General features: G+C 32.8%; 1 protein-coding gene across 1 annotated transcript; it reads right to left on the minus strand.

The window, feature by feature from the left end:
- Positions 1-1,035: 1,035 nt before the first annotated feature.
- On the minus strand, positions 1,036-17,307 carry LOC117323751 (CAAX prenyl protease 2-like). Its single transcript, XM_033879179.1, has 9 exons — positions 17,182-17,307; positions 15,016-15,121; positions 14,716-14,796; positions 13,560-13,620; positions 12,764-12,822; positions 12,286-12,394; positions 10,452-10,523; positions 9,549-9,611; positions 1,036-8,949 (listed from the first exon to the last, which is right to left on the minus strand). Exons 1-9 carry the CDS (start codon positions 17,298-17,300, stop codon positions 8,750-8,752), a joined length of 870 nt encoding a protein of 289 aa, XP_033735070.1. The 5' UTR covers positions 17,301-17,307; the 3' UTR covers positions 1,036-8,749.
- Positions 17,308-18,782: the final 1,475 nt, after the last annotated feature.

Consider the following 18,782-nt stretch of genomic DNA (forward strand, 5'->3'; position numbering starts at 1 on the left):
GCAATTTCTCAGATAGTAATTAAGGGATCTTTCTCAAATTTCATATGTTAGTTCCCCTTGGCACCTTGTGCATATTGCATTTTGGGACAGATCAGAAAACAACATGGCCGACAGGCAGCCATCATGGGATTTTGACAATTGAAGTTTATTATCGCTATTTCTCAGAAAGTCCTAAAGGGATCTTTCTCATACAGAAATGTATTTCGTAAGTTCCCCCTCGGTCCCTAGTTATGCATATTGCATTTTGGGACCAATCATAAAACAACATGGCCCACAGGCAGCCATCTGAGATTTTGATAATTGCTTTTTCTCAGAAAGTCCTAAAGTGATCTTTCTTATATTTCATATGTACGTTTCCTTTGGTCCCTAGTTATGTAAATTGCATTTTTGGACCGATTGGTAAACAACATGGCTAACAGGCGGCCATCTTGGATTTTGACAATTGCAGGTTGCTCATGCTATATCATGTTATATGAAGTTATTAAATGGTTTGAAGGAAGATTGAAAGAAGAGAAAAGGACAAGGCTTTCATTTGACTGATATGGATCATTCAATGATGGGCTCCAAGATCTCTCTGGGATCCTTTTTGAGATTGATAAATAGTCTTCTTCACAAGGTCATCAAAGAGATACATGATACAGTACGATGTTCTACATAATACAATGTATATTATCATACAGTAGAGTGCATGTGGCATGTTGGAGGAAAGCATCTCTGATATCAGGTTTGGAAAAAGTTGCATTTAGTTCTTACCAAAGGTCTGGAGTATCTAAGGATACCTATGTGTTACTTGTCATCGGCTCTTCAGTTAAACTTGGGAGCCTCTCTGAGCCATTTATTTATATAATATAGGTTTTCTCCTCTGTAGGTTTGGCATAGTATCAAGATTCAATTTGATATCTCAAAAGGGCAATCACTTTTAACACAGTTTTCAGTCATGAGTTTAACAGCTAGCAATCCGACAATCCTACTGGTAAGTAATACATTTTTCATAATTCAAACAAAATTGAATATAAACATAAATGAGACACTTGAAAGGATTTATTTATTTATTCAATTATTGACAGTTCATGTGTTGGCAGACATTGGTGAATTATATAATGAATCATTCACACTTTGTCAACTGACAATAGCAGCACTTAAAATGATATCAAATAATTTATCATTGTGGCATTGGGATCCATGATATAATGATATGGCTGGAGAAAATGAACAGAATTCTAGGAAAACAACAATGCTACATAGTTACACCCCTATCTGGTATGTACATATGTTTATATGGCATTATGAGAGGAACCTTTGTTACATATAATTAATATACAATGTATATTACACGTATACACATTAAAAGGAAGTCTAATGATATCTGCCTAGAGTCCTCTTACAAAATCTTAATATGATTTTATAGTAAGAGCTTCTCATCACTGGTCTGAAATAAATACACCACATGCAGAGAGGACAATTGTTATTTTAAGTGAGCCAACACTGACACTTAATGCAAAATACCAAAATATTTTTTTGAATCTGAACACATTATTTAAAATTTTCAATTAGATGCACCATCTCATAATAAAAACTTGGTTCTGGTACTGACATGTCATGTGTGTTGTCCTTTGTGTGAGTATATATCATATAAAAAAATGTATATAATAAGTCCTCACCATACACAGTCATTATGACAGGAACTTATATTATGGTATGCTGGTACAGTATAAAACACAAACATTCCTGCAGTACCTTACACATAGAGAATTTTGCAGTGATTTTTAGCTAATATGTTGGTAACACTACAACACAGATCATAAAATTTTAATCTCGGACCCCTTATGAAATATTATAATTTTCTGTAAAAATTGACCTTAAAAAATAACAAGATATCCAGTAATACTGTTTCAAGTGATTTTTGAATTCTTGCTGCAGAATGTACTGATATTCACAAAATGTTATACACAATGGTCATGATAGGTCATATAGCAATAAAATAATTCTTAAACATTATGCTTTTTAAAACAAATACAAAATTTGAGACAAAATATTTACTTTGAAAAAAAAAACAAAAAAAAAACAGGTCATGATCACCATCTTACCTGGGTACTTTATTACACAATGGTGGCGAGACTAGATATCATCATACGATAAAAAAAAATGAGATTCATAAAATGTCTGATGCTAGATCTTATACATTAACGTATTATAGAAAAAACTACCTCTGCCTTCAGTTTGCTCAACTCCGTGTATTTTGTCCTTAGCACCATGCAAACATCCTATTTAAAAGGTCATGCAGCAAAATACATGTATACCACAAATCTATCATCCATGTAGTTTTTGTTTTTTGTTTTTTCTTTTAACCATCCACATAAAGGCTGTGTGGCAGTCGACAAAGCATTGCTATAACATACCTGTTTCTCATAATTATGCTATCAACTCTATTTATTTGCCATCCAGGAATTCAGTTACAGACTGCAGACAGTACCTGTATCAGATCAGTTTATAAAAAGTTGATATTTGTACCATTATCTTAATTTACACAAGTTTCAAATCTTGAATCATCATCTCTGATATCTGTTATTAAATATATGAACTTACTATTATATAATATCCCTTTCTACCACAATATGCTCTCGGGTCATTGTATAAATGTGCTGACTTTTAAATAAATGTCATATCCCACTAGTGGAATATAACATTCTGGTAACTTTAAAAAAAAAACTTACTTTCGAGTGAAATAAATTCCATATCGAACAACCACTCATTGTGTAACCTATATTTATACAATCTTACCTTGACCAGGAACATTGTGATGTCCTTAAAATTGTGAACACTTCTGGATGACTATTTAACAATCCTTGGTCCATATACAATGTATTTCCCTGGTATATCTTGATACATGTAATACATTATTGTTATTATGATCACTGTCACCATAATCAAGTAACATATTGGTAATCCTCATGAATAAAAAAATTCTTTTGCTCCTAAGATGTCCGTTTTTACATTGATAAAATAAAGACTAGATTGGTCCCATATCTGTTAACCATGAACACAGTATCTACAGGGTACATAGACTTAGTATACTATTTGTGATCAAAGCAAAATATATAAAATGCCCCAATCTGTTCATGCTATTGCTTGGAATATATGCATTCTATATAAAGTAACGAAGCATAAAATATGTATATATACATATAAATGTTCTTGTACTGGTATATACATATATTATTTACACATTTTCTAAAGAATAATTACACTGTATAAACAAATGTACAATAATTATAATTTACATTTTTATTGTTTTTAATCTCTATGAAGTTCTATCTAAATCACAGGTGTTTGCTTTGGGTTAGTATTTTCAGAAGAAAAATATTAGCCCCTACACCTACTAATTAAGAGTAGAATTTAAATATTAACCAGAAGCAGATGCCTGTGATCTAAATCTACCTATTATAGTAAGTATTTGCTTAGATATCAGTAATCTGTTAGTGTATGTGGTAGCTGCAGTAATTTGGTATATCATAGTGAGAAGGAATGGTAACCTGATATGGAGGAGTTTGGAATTTTTCAACAGAATATTTTTTTAAATAGCTGCATACATTGTATCTGTATTCACATGAAGTAAATATGGACAAAGAAGTAAGAATTATCAACAATTAAACTCAAGAGTCAATGGTCAACGCACCAAATACATCAAACATTCTCAATACACAACCTAGGATTTATCTAGGCCATTTTGACTACTGCTATTTTCCCCTTTGATACCTTCTAAATAACTTCCCAATTACTATTAAATGAAATCATTTCATTTTTTTTTTTTTTTGTGCATTTTTTTATGCAATTATTTTTGACAAAATCCAATTAATTCAACCCATATCCATAAACAGTAACATAAAAGTATCTCTTCTATTTCATTGAAATATTGTCAGTATCATTTCCATCAAAACAAAGCTTTGGGTGACGTTTTAGCCCTGAATTCTGTACATGTAGACATGTAACCCACATATCATTTTTGCTGAAAGGGTAGATATGCCTTTAATATACCAGAGCATCACGTCACCTGTGAATTATTTTATAACAGAGATAATTAATTAGTACAAATGTACATAAAAGCAAAACTGTGACAAATTTTGGCTGCTATGAATTAGAAACAATTTCCATACCAGATCTTACTGCTGGTTCATTTATCTCAAATGCATGCGACAGCCTTGTCTATTTCCTACTGATTCAGTTCCAACAATTTCTCCTTAGCTCAGTCAGAAGTGTCAGGACAGTAGCACCAATGGTCCTGGGTTTGATCGCTGTAAGAGTCATCAAAATACTAGAATTCCACAGAAGTATCATGTTTTCTGATGCCAGCTGGTTGGTTGATTGAGTTAAACATCTGCTAAATCTATTATGAGCAAGTCAAATTTAAAGTTTGAAAATATCATGGCAAGCAGTTGGTTAAAAATAAAATATTAATTATGAGAATTTCCTCTGTGGAAAGAGCCTTAACTTCAGCAAAAAATGGAATATTGATATGGGTCATTTTTGTTTATCGCGGTCAAAACGGCTTAACTGGTTGAACTAAAATTGTTCCTTAATATGAAATAATGGTGATTTTTTGTTGCTTTCAGACAAGCTTTGACAAACACTTTCAAAGCCTGCATTAATATCTGCAGGTCTGTCAAGATATATGCCTGAAATATTACATTTAAAAACAGACGAACAGATTTGTCCCCATAAGCGAACAGGTCCATGGTGTTCAAACTCAAACTCAAGCTGTGATATATCATAAGAATACATACTTAATTACAAATCAATGCGGTAATCGGTAAAGAAAAAAGTCTGGAAAACTAAAGTGTGACTAAAGGTGACGACGCGTCGGTGATGACAGACAATGCGATCTCTTAGTGTCTGCCATTCTTCACAGGCGACACAATACCGATGTTACATTGAGTTCTATTCACAGGCGACACAATACCGATGTTACATTGAGTCCTATTCACAGGCGACACAATACCGATGTTACATTGACTCCTATGTAAGTACATGGACTTAGTTCACAGCAATATACATGTATAATTCTGATATTATTATGTATGCAGTGACCTTGACATTTTGACAAAAATTGCTCTTAATAGCTCGAATGTTACCCCTGCAGACACATGTGACAGATTGTATACTAGATGGAAAATGTTTCACTACCAGATATGGTTAAATATTGACCGCATCCTACTGACTCAGCTATGGAGAATTTCTTACCTCATTCTTATTCAGTAGTCTAAGACAGGTAAGTCAGCTGTCCTGAGTTTATAAGAACCAACAGAGGCATTGAAGTTTTACTGTTGCTATAATTTATATTTCATATTGTGACATAAATCACCCTGACATGTGTCAATTTGATTTGTCATCCATCTAATAGTTCAGCAGTTGCAATGAAAGACAATTCTCAGGTCCCCTTGGGTTAAATCTAAGGAGGGCTAAACTAGTCAAACCTAAAATCAAGCAAATGTATCCAATTATTATTATATGAATACTTTCCATATTTAACTACAATTTTCTAACTGCAAAATCCGGATTTCAATTTTTTTTTCAGAAAAAAATGTACACCCCTGAGTATTGAAAGAAAACTTTACACTAAATTGACCTAATGTCCTAACTACAATGTAGGATGAAAACTCTAAGGTGATGATATTGTTATGATAAATGAATGCTGATGCCTATAGATTTCAGGTCCACCATTGAAGGATGTATAAAGTATTGTTCCACTAAATACTGATGTCTACTGACTAGAATAGCATTATGTGATATCTTCTATATAAGTAGTTTTTGATAATAGTCATGTCAAAATTCAACAAGAGGCCCTAAGTAGCCATCATGAATATTCATTGACAATTACATGGTACATTTACTTATAATATGCTCCTTATATATTGTCAAAATCATTCCTGATCAGTAGTTTTAAAGATATAACAACAGCGGTATGAAGAATAGTTTATGGGATAATCCAATGTACATCTGATTCATTTCTTCATAAGGAAAAATTGTATTATTAGAAATATTTAATTCATTGCATATTGCTAACCTTAATGCACCAGAAGTCATAAACAGTTTGTACGGAAAACACAGTATCTGGTAGGTGTATGTCATGGTCTTATGTATTATATACATTTAACTTAATTTTTTCTTTTTTTTCTCATTTTTCAAATGAAACTTAATATTAATAAAACATACAAGAATATGTACACTGTATGAAACACATTGCATACAAGCAAATACATGTATATTAAAGTGAAGCATTTTATACCAATATAGCAAACACCAGCACTAAAAATAAATACTAGAAACAACATACCGGTACACCCTATGAACCAGCATAAAATAATACAATCCTAACAGAAGAATAACCTTGATTAATAGAAAATATGGATTAGACTGGACTTTTAGTTCTCTTAGAAAACTTGCTTTCTAAATACCAAAGTTTGTAGCTGTCTGTAAATGATTGCTCAATACTCTGCCATGAAGTTTAATTACTTATAAAGTCTCACAAATCAGAGAAAAAAAAAGTTTCCTCTTCATAACTTGGAAATATTCTAGAGGAGTTTAATCCTTTCAGAAATGCTTGAACAAGTTATGTCAGATCATTACAATTAGATAAGCCTTTAAACTTAATAGTGTTTCCAAAATTTTGAGGATGACCTTGTTCCATACATTAATATTTGGTTGGCTTTAACAATGGTATCCCAAACTCTGGCTTCAAATTATTCCTAATTGTAGTTCAATATCAAAGTTAAAAGTTAGAAAATATGTTTTTCAATAGCAAACAATGAAGTATTTGATAATTTTGTATTGTGGTATTCTCATACTTATGTCTTCATATCATGGTATCCTGCTGATGTTTATACTATATTCTTGGAAATCTACATTTTTGTTCCGTCTCAAAACATCATGCCATAAATGGTGCAACATAACCAACCATAATTTTCCCCATAGGGAATGCATTGTTTAAATTAAGGCAAATTCTTCCCTCATGTAAAGAAACCAATAAAAACAGGATCAAACAAATAGATTTCGGACATTGACAGTGTTGATCTACCGTTCAGTGGTAATCATGTCACTCTTGGTCATATCATGTCTAGTACAAAAGTACTATAAACAATTTTCATAAACAACTTGATTAATTTACTCCATAACATATTTCAAAAGACTGCTTGATTGCCAGATATACTTTTACACAGTTGTCATATAGTGGCACCCTTATCGAAAGTACAAGAAATAATTTTAACAACTGATTTACTCATGCAAAGCAGATTATGAAAGTCAGCACCATCAAAATCAATTGTTTCATATATAATATGTAAAATGGCAGAACAAAATATACTGTAATTCAACATCAGCAATGTATTTTTAATGGACAACAATAGATTTGCAACATATTGTATTGTATCTTATCTAAGGTATGTTGGTCTGCACCTTGCAAATCTTGACACTTTTTCTTCTTATTATTATTACTACTATCCAAGTTCAATAAAGCTTGCAACTGCTTGCTATGGTATTTATAGTTCTCAAAAGACAAGAGCTTTGCAGACAAACAGCATATTGTACTACTAGTCAATATAATTCATATTTGTTTTCTTATGATTCCAACTTGATTTAATTTAAAACCAAAAGTAAGTTTTTTATTTATATATTGAACAGACTTTTTGATGATCTTTCCATTGCTACGATTATGACATCACATTGAATGGCAGGTAAATTCCTTTAAATAACAGCCATCTCTAATTAATTTATGTTGCAGTATTGTGATGAAAATCTAAATTTTATACTCATTAAAGCCTGTGTACTACTTCTGTAATCAAATGATCTTTTTTCTTTTATTGGTTCTAAATGAAAGTATCTACCAGTATTAACTCACAGATAGAGGGAAGTTGTTCTGGAGTAAAGCTGGTCTACCATGCAAAACAATATTGAGATGTTATAAAGCAAGTTTTAACAAGAGCTCAATATCTAAGAAAGATTTGAATGGTGAAATAAATAATATGATGATATGACAATGTTTTCAAATCTATTACCTGGTATATTGTTTTTTAAACATTCATCTTAGTTGAAACTTTAATGTTAATTTGAGGCAATTTTTATGCTTATATATTTTATCAAACTCATGATCAATTTTCATGCTATATTTTATCCCATTCATGATAAATTTTCATGTAATGTTTTTATCCCATTCCAGAAAAAAAATATTACAAATGATATTGAAATAATAAAATCCTAAAATGCAACATTTACCAAAAAATATTGTATAACCAGGCAGCTCTTGGATGATTTTAATAGACAAAAATTCCAATTAATATCAAATACAGTAAAAACCCTTATAATTTGTGCAGTTTTTTGTACTTAAATAAAATTTCAAGTTGGGGATGTGCAAATTATAATCTTTTTAAGATTATCAAATGTTAATCTGTATTTGGTCTGCCTATGGTTATGCTAGCTTCCACCTATTGATAAATTCTTAAACAAATACAATCAAAAAGCAATTACCACATACTAGTAACTACAAGTATAATGTATGGAAAATATCTAGTGCCAAAGTGCCCAAAAGTTTCATTATCAAAGTAGAGAAAAAAATACTACTTGCAAAAACCGTTTCATTTAAACATATTTCTGACCATGCATTCCCTCTCTTCAGTCTAGCACAAACAGATATGAAATGAGTTTTGAGAATTAACATACAAAAATGCCTCATTGACATACTGAAATATCGTAGTAGAAATTACAAGTTGTAGACATCATTGGCATACAAGAATGGTGAGGTGACAGGAAACACTAGGGCTATCCACGATAAAAGTCCGGCAACAAAACAGGCGACAAGTTTGGAACGCGTTGGCTTTGGGTAGCTGAGGGCTTCTTTGAAGGACGGGAATCCCATGTGATTACAGAATGCATGGGCTATCACTGGTGCTATCAGGTGACCTGTCAAACAAATGAAGCAAGAAGTCAATCTCCGATAGAGAAAGGATATAATCATGTAATAATTATCCCCCCCCTAAACCTGGTCAAGTTGTGCCCAACTGTAACTAAATTGGCTACTCAACAAAAGAAAATATGATGGATGTACATCTGTTTCAGTTCTTTATTGTTATAAACATATGTATTAGACACAAAAATCATTACAGGACATCTCTCCTTCCTACCCTATGAGGCATTGTCAAACAACAGATGCTGAAAATGATGAAAATGATGATGCCATGACTAATGAAAAAGTAACACTGTGGTCACACTTTCCCACATTTTGGGTGCAGATGAGACAATATCTGAAACTGCATACTGAGCTTTATTGCACATACAGCTTATGTGTGTTTATTTATAGCGGATTATTTTCTATGACACCTGAACCTTTTCAACGGGATATGCAACATCTGCTTTGTACAGAGTCATACATTTATATATAGTATATAGTATTTCACTGCTTACTACATAATAAAACCTTCTATCAATGCTACATCATGACTGACTATATCTAAGATGTAGTATTAAATCTGAGGTTGCAGTTTAAAACAAATGTACCATACCTGTTCTTAAGAATAGAAAAGCGGAATATGCTCCAAACATGGTTGTATAAAACATCTGAAAGACTAGAAAAAAACACTGTTGGTCAGTTAACTTAAAATCAAACAACACAGCATTTTCAAATTACAATATTTTAAACATAAACTTCGAAAATATACAGACAGATCATTATTGGACAGAGGAGGAACATGATGGATTTATGATCACATTTAGCTGTTGATTTCAACATCTGGCACAAAAGTAGACAAAGATTGGGCCAGAACATCAACTTGTCCTGTTCCGAATGTCAATCACTTCCTAGTATTATTCGAAAGTACATGTGTACAAACATTTAAAAGTAACCCTGATAGAGAGAGGTGGAGGCATTGAATTATATTTATTGATCATGCTCTCTGATATATAAACTTTACACTGTTGACTGAAGACATTTAAACTGTCCAAAATTATTAAATATTAAGAATTCATATGTAAAGATGAAGGCTTAATACCAAAGCTATTATTTGGAATACTTCTTGCATAATTTCAGTTTCCTTTTATGAATTTATTCTGTTGGATAAGATGATTATACACTAATAAAAGGTGATAAAGGGAGCTTGACACTCATAATTTCTACATAAACACGATCATTACACTGATAATCTACATAAACACGATCATTACACTGATAATCTACATAAACATGATCATTACACTGCCAATCTACATAAATACAATCATTACACTGCCAATCTACATAAATACAATCATTACACTGCCAATCTACATAAACACGATCATTACACTGATAATCTACATAAACACGATCATTACACTAGTAGTGCCAATCTACATAAATACGATCATTATACTGCCAATCTACATAAAGACGATCATTACACTGCCAATTACAATCATGCTGACTTTACCTGTTTGTTTGACTGCATCCCCTACTGGCTGATGGCCTTGTATAACTCTGTCAATCATGTGATGTATATGTGCTGTGGAATAAAACACAAACATTAATACATCAATTTTTGAATGGTCAGACCAATTTTAATCAGATTAAGATGAACTATGTAAAAGATAAATATATTGTTAATACAATTTCTAAAATGTTGGATGATATATTTTTTATACACAATTGAATTACCTGTACAGTGCTACAGAAAATGCTGCTTTCACTTCATTTGTATCTTCTCTACTAATTATTAAATATACTCTGCTGCACATAAACAACCAACTCTTTTTAGTGCATCTAAAAAAGTGGAGAGTATAAGTCACCTTACTAGCTAAGGTTAGTGGGAATTTCCCTTTAGCCTAGTTGTAGGATGTGGATAGTATACATCACATAACTAGCTAAGGCTAGTGGGAATTTCCCTTTAGCATAGTTGTAGGATGTGGATAGTATACATCACATTACTAGCTAAGGCTAGTGGGAATTTCCCTTTAGCCTAGTTGTAGAATGTGGATAGAATACATCACATAACTAGCTAAGGCTAGTGAGAATTTCCCTTTAGCCTAGTTGTAGGATGTGGATAGAATACATCACATTACTAGCTAAGGCTAGTGGGAATTTCCCTTTAGCCTAGTTGTAGGATGTGGATAGTATACATCACATAACTAGCTAAGGCTAGTGGGAATTTCCCTTTAGCCTAGTTGTAGGATGTGGATAGTATACATCACATTACTAGCTAAGGCTAGTGGGAATTTCCCTTTAGCCTAGTTGTAGAATGTGGATAGAATACATCACATAACTAGCTAAGGCTAGTGAGAATTTCCCTTTAGCCTAGTTGTAGGATGTGGATAGAATACATCACATTACTAGCTAAGGCTAGTGGGAATTTCCCTTTAGCCTAGTTGTAGGATGTGGATAGTATACATCACGTTACTAGCTAAGGCTAGTGGGAATTTCCCTTTAGCCTAGTTGTAGGATGTGGATAGTATACATCACATTACTAGCTAAGGCTAGTGGGAATTTCCCTTTAGCCTAGTTGTAGGATGTGGATAGTATACATCACATAACTAGCTAAGGCTAGTGAGAATTTCCCTTTAGCCTAGTTGTAGGATGTGGATAGTATACATCACATTACTAGCTAAGGCTAGTGGGAATTTCCATTTAGCATAGTTGTAGGATGTGGATAGAATACATCACATAACTAGCTAAGGCTAGTGGGAATTTCCCTTTAGCATAGTTGTAGGATGTCGATAGTATACATCACATTACTAGCTAAGGCTAGTGGGAATTTCCATTTAGCATAGTTGTAGGATGTGGATAGAATACATCACATAACTAGCTAAGGCTAGTGGGAATTTCCATTTAGCATAGTGGTAGGATGTGGATAGAATACATCACATAACTAGCTAAGGCTAGTGGGAATTTCCCTTTAGCCTAGTTGTAGGATGTGGATAGTATACATCACCTTACTAGCTAAGGCTAGTGGGAATTTCCCTTTAGCCTAGTTGTAGGATGTGGATAGTATACATCACATTACTAGCTAAGGCTAGTGGGAATTTCCCTTTAGCCTAGTTATAGGATGTCCACTTGGAGAGCGAGAGGTTGTAGTTCAAGGCTCTGAGCAGGCAGAGTATTTTTCATTACTCCTTCCCATTACACATCTACCAAACATTATTCACAAGCAGTTTCAAAAAGTTCTTCCATATCTAATCAAAGTATACAATGCTTTCGAAGGTATGATGTTATTTCCTTTATTGGGTACGGATACATATTTTTCAGTCTCACAGCTGTGAGTTGAGACTTACCAACTCCAAAGAAAAGTGGACAGATGAAAACTGAATATCCTTCACCAAAGCTAGGAACTAATAATGGTAACATGCACGCTCTGAAGATGAACTCCTCTGAAAAAGGTGCCTGAAATTACAAGTTTAAGAATATATGACTAGGTTCTTTATATCTCAACAGTGAATTATTACTGGTATAATATGTTTACATTAAAATTAAAACATGTTTTTTTTCTAATTATTATTCTGTATGACTTACAGGTCCAGTGTAAGTAAATAACAAACAACTTGACCTGAACAGAGGAAAATAACGATTTCAAATACATCTTAAAGATCTGTAACTTTCTTGCCATCAAAATTCCAAACCATTGTATGGCGTAGTGTAGTAAAAATACAAAATGTATACCCTACAGAATTTACCTTCATGTAATGATCATACATTCTACATTTATAGATTTCAACCAACAATTTTTTTTTTCAATTCCACAAAACTCCATACCACAATATGATTCCTGATCCAGGTTAAGTTCTTCAAACTATTGGTCCAGTACCTCGGTTCTGTAAGAATCACCAAAATCAAACTTAATGAGATGAAATATTTTCTACAGTTATGTTAACTAAGAGAATAGATAAAGTCTGGTACGTTGTCATGCTTGTGAAATATATGTGATACCCAAGACCAGTGTGTAACCAATTTAGATAGATTTTAGTATATCCCCATATGTGATGTGAAACTTTATTAACTTCATCCTAATATCTGTGTTAATTTACTAGAAAGTAGATGCTTGTTCTTATCAAATCAAAATAATATTAAAACAACGCTGCTGTTTTGAAAGTTGACCGAATATGATATATATATATACAAGTATAAATAAGCCACCAACAGCAAGCATAGTCTACAATCACACAAGTACAGATGCATATATAATATGTCTTAATACGGGCTTGACAAAGTCGACGTCTTAATACGAGCATGACCAAGTGTAGACTATGTTAATGGCTGTCACGCTCTACAGCACATCACCTCTGGGACGAGTTGTCTTCCGATCACGATATATCTCAAGTATCTTACCAAGGGAAGACAGCTCATCACATACATTCACAACAATATCTCTTTTTATTTTTGCTAACAAAACAACATTCTGGTATCTAAAGTAAATTCATTTTCATAATCTGATATTTGTGAAAGATGACCTTCATGGAGACAATCTTAAAGCCCCGTTAAGCCCTTGATGACACATAAGAAATATGTATGTTAAACATGTACCAGTGTGTAGCAGATTTAAACATCATACCAAGATAGATTCGGAAAACTCCGTCCATATAATGAAGTCCTAGCGGGCCCAGGAAAAGGACCTACAAAGAAGAAAGGTAATCAACATTGTAGAATTGCAGAAATGATATTCCCAAGCTATGGATAACGTTAGACCTCTGGATCTATAGCTTTATAAAGATTTATTTATCTAATACGACTTTCTTGTGAAATCATAAAACATGACTTTTTAAATCAAAATTATCTCTCAGATTATATACATGTAATGGTATATTTCTTTACAAATTTTAAAATAAAATTTGATGTATCTTATGGTATAAACTCTGCAATAATCTGTAGTTATTGCTACACTAATGAAGAATCAAGGAATTTGTGAGATCAACTAACAGATCTGTATATTGGTGTTACTTCATTATATGATAAGATTGATATTGTATTTTATTAACAACACTAGTACTGCCACAAAGATTACCCTGGTTACAGTGTATTCGAAATAGAGTAAAATGCACAGCAGCGTTCATTCAGATTTTCTTCCTATTAAAACATTTTGAAGATATACATTGACTCCTCCATACTTAAAGGCAAAATTAAACAAATTCAGTAGTAAAGAAGTCAAGGCGGGTACAGAAAAGCACATTTAAATTATGTATTATCATGTTACATATGCTATATTGGTTCTGAGACTTCTCAAGGAGTTGACCTTTAATACAATCCTTCAAGCAATTGTGGAGTTGACCTTTAATACAATCCTTCAAGCAATTGTGAAGAATACCTGGTATTTTGAAAAAGATGTTTGTACTTGACTAGGTTTTTGTGTGCATTAAAATAATAAAATATAGACTAAAATGTGTGTCTACATAAGCATTGCAGCTTATTACGGTACAATATGTTGCACATCACCTCTCCACCATTCATCTTCAGTTATTCAATAACTAGATATGTCTGTATAACATATACCATTAATACCCGAGCTGCCAATTGACACCCTGAAACATAGTTTTGTGAGGATTCCACCAGCAGTTCCTGAGATTAGCTAGTTACATTGCATCGGGACGGGATGTGATGGACTTGATGGACTTGATGCATTTCATTGGCGGGTGCATGAAAATCAAAGATTTTTACCTGACAGAACTACTCTCATTTTTAACAGAGTTCATGATGCTGAAACTATGCCATACCATTGTCAGAACTAATGGAAACAGTAGTGCTGGAAGGAATCCATGGAACCTAATGCCCAGCCACACCACCAGGTCATGGGCCTGCAATATACATGACAATTTTTTAAATAAACACGATAACTACAGCGGGTCAAACAAGCATTTACAAATTACACAGATCTATATAGCTAGAGCAAATGTAAATAATGTGTACTTTATCTTACCATGAACTACACATACTTTAAAAAAGATATAGAAATATTTCATATTCAGGTCTCTGGTGAATGCCAATTACATGTACATTGTATTAATATTACTAACCTCTTCATTCTCAGAATATGTTCCAAAGCACCTTAATAACAATGGAATGATCACAGATATAACACCGACACTCATAAATCTTCTCTTGATTGTCACTGGATCATCTCTGTAAACAAAATCACAACACGATAAATAGACACAACTTAAAACATCAAGTCAACAGATATAGACCTAGAGGGAATAGTACCACAGCAACAAGTTTAAGTTTAACCATGATAAAACAAATGGAATAACAATCATTAACAATTCTGATTCTTGTACACACCCTCACACACACATTATTCCTGATCTGATATAACATTATATCATTGAATTTTAAACTCATGATCACATCACATGATCTATCATTTCTATGAAAGACGCCAAATTATAGTAAACATAAATACATTACATCTACAAAATGTATGATTAGAACATCTGCAGAATTCTGTCTATAATCCAGTTTTTCTTCACCCTTCTAACAGAAATGTAAAACAATGACATTGTATAGGGGCATGTGCAGTATAAAAAGACTATTATACTAATATAGGAATTTAGGATCATGAATACATTACATTGACCTACGTACATACACAGATTAAGATTTAAATTAAGACAATTTTTTTTTAAGATTGTGTGAAATCTCCCTCCACTTTAATATCACAGTACTCGTATACATAGCTGTTTTGGCACCATGACTGCAGAATTTACAGTATATATTGCCTATTATATGAGAAAATATTTATTGAATCAATTCAGTTATAAGTTGTCACCAAGTGTGTTCTTATTTTCTTAAGTTTTTTCTCTGTGTGCATATATATTTATATATATATAACACTTCTGTCTTGGTGCAAAATATCTTAGCAGCAATATCACAAAATTAGGTTAAAGTTAATGTAAAAACCATGTATGTACTGTATTCAGGTGTAAAGTTAATTGGCAATATTCACGGGATTTAATTTCGCTATACTCGTGGTCATTAAAGATGATGCGGAAACAAAATAAGTGAATATTCAAAACATGGATAATGAATATTGATTACCAGGTAATTACCAGTGTATCAACACACAAGATTGTGCAATATTTGATACCAGAGAACTAAAAAGGCAAACTGAAAAATATTAGCCTCATGAAATCAAACAACTTACACATATAGTAGCAATCACAATATTTTTTTCCAGAAGAGAAAATATTTTCCTCACACAGCAAAAAGTGAAAATTGTAACAAGTAGTCTGGTGTAGCCCTTTTTTTTCATTGAATATAAAAAAAGTAATGTGCAAACGTCACATGACACTCATCTCATCAGCTAATTTATCAAATCATTATATGGCGAATAGACACACGAGGCAAGTACCTGTGATAAACACAAGGTATACGTATTAACAAGAATTCTGAAGTGACAGGTCATTTTGCACTAACTCCCGTTTGTCCTAATTATATAAGGGTTATTTAATTTTCACACTAATTCCTGTTCGCCTTTATTTTTTCATTTTTTAGTCAAGTGGTATGTTTTCGTACAAATTATTAAACAAGTTATTAAACTTCCCAAACTTACGTTTCTTTTCAATATAACAATATGACTTATTCCCGGAAAACTGTGAACGATCCTGTTCATTTATCACCAAAGCCAAGAACCGACATACTAGGCCTATAATATCAAGACAAAAATACATTGTAACATATTAAATTGATTTTAATGAAAGCTGATTTGTGACTTAAAGCTACTAAAATTAAAAGAAAATACCAAACAAGGCCTAAAATTTTTGTTTAAGGCGAACAGAATTTAGGACGAAACGACCCGATTCCAAAAATGCAGGCTCTCTTAAGGGAGTGTTATTATGAGAAGATTTTATGTGTACAATCATGTGTAATTAGTAATTACATCCTTACCCCGAGTTTCAACGAAAACTCGTCATCATTTATGATTTGGAGTTTTGGACGTGAAAATAAAATGCTGGTTTAGACCCGAGTAACATAAATTGGAGGGAAAACATTTTGAACTATAGTCAGTTACAATTGTCATTTAATCAACTAGGTCCCTATGTATACAATTGTATCATAAAGTCTAAACCCCCTGTTGCTGCACACGTTTTCAATATCGACGAGTCGGAACAACTTTTTCTGCCGGTTTCTAATTCCGGTTTGTCATCATACTGATGAGGACATGCCTTTCATTTTGTATTTACCTGTTTTTATGTAAAGCGTCTGTCCAAATATACAAGCTACCAACGTATATACATGCGAACAACAGGCATAACATAACTGATTGCCATCCCGCAATTGCAACAAACACGATAGGCGCCATTCTTGTATATTTCAGTAAACATTCTCGTCTTTGTTGAACGGAAACTTTCACGAAGGGAGCTAACTCGTATCAAAACGGGCACCTGTGAGTCGGTGGCATAGACGAATGGGGAAAACTCGATCTTCACAGAGACTTGTATATCAGGATATACAAGTCTCTGATCTTCAACAGTAGATGCAAAATTTTTAGTCTAAAAAGCATCTGCTTTAACTGAGATTTCTATCAAGATGTTAAAAGTGCTCACCTTTTAAGAGTAATTATGATCGATTGAAAACCTAACTGAACTGTTTACCACCCTTCAAAATTCGTAGCTTCTCTTTAATTTCAATTTCAAAATATTTCGTTTTCCAACACAAAAAGGATAAACCAAAGTATTCTCACGTAGAGAGTTACCGATATTCTTTTTATATTTATTTTAACCAAATTGTTACATCATTTAAGATACAAATAAATTCGGGACAATTAAGTCACTAAATGTCAATATTAAGTATTGACAAAAGGATTGGAGAACGGACAATTACAATTATCAACGGCTTCACGAAAACATCAGGGTAGCATGCTCCGTTTCTAAAACTGTCGTAAACGATCAATTTTAGGACTCTGTTAGTTTATCATTATTATTTCATTGTTGATTTCAACTAGATCTTTAAACGTTATACGATTGGTGTCATTTTATGCATCACTGTCGACAATGTAGCATCTTAAACGAAATAAAAACTAATGCAAAAAGCAATTAAATAGAAAAGCACGACGCTAGTGTCAATTTACGTGGTGCCATTTTTTACATTTCGCAGGTTAGACCTAGACCTTCATTTGTATAATTATCTGGGTTGGCATTTTAAAAGTTTAAATGTCACTAAAATAATCTTATCTTTCCATGTGCAACAGTATGTTCCATAAGAGAATGGTGTATTTTATAAGCCACAAATAATTCCGTTAAATATTTTAATTTAACAGTCTATTCTGTGAGATAAAGTTTCAACTGAAAATCTATAGAATTGAGATAGGCTGAAATGCGATCAACGATTTTTTTTAAACGGTGACTTAGAACGAACATCATAAAAATAAAATATTACTTTCGAACATCACTGAGGTCGAATTGGGAGAAGAGATGAGAATGGCGTTATAATACTGGAATATTTCCGTCGCACACAATATCATATATTCCATTCGAATGTATAATTATAGTCCTTTATGATGAACGTTCTCTTGCAGCCACTGTAAAATACCTGTGTTGGGACCTAATCTACAAGCAACTTTTGCATGGTGCAAAGGTCGCCTTTCGCATGGCGCTTTGTTGCTCTTACTCTTCGCATGTAACATTATCACTCTTTGCACAGCATTGACATTCTCCACGTGACACATTATTGCTCTTCGCACGACGTGTTAATTGTCGCTCTTCGCTTTATCGCGCTTCAGACATCGACGCTGTTTCGTTACCACCTTCTGTATTTTATCATTTTAGAAATTCTCATGAATTTG

The sequence above is a fragment of the Pecten maximus genome, chromosome 3, assembly GCF_902652985.1.
Source record: "Pecten maximus chromosome 3, xPecMax1.1, whole genome shotgun sequence".
Lineage (NCBI taxonomy): Eukaryota > Metazoa > Mollusca > Bivalvia > Pectinida > Pectinidae > Pecten > Pecten maximus.

Coding starts and splice junctions, on each gene's coding strand:
- LOC117323751 (XM_033879179.1), bottom strand. CDS start 17,300: ATGGCGCCTATCGTGTTTGTTGCAATTGCGGGATGGCAATCAGTTATG. Junction 10,524..12,285: donor TCCACTTTTCTTTGGAGTTG/GTAAGTCTCAAC, acceptor TTTATTCCACAG/CACATATACATCACATGATT. Junction 8,950..9,548: donor TTTTCTATTCTTAAGAACAG/GTATGGTACATT, acceptor TTTGTTTGACAG/GTCACCTGATAGCACCAGTG.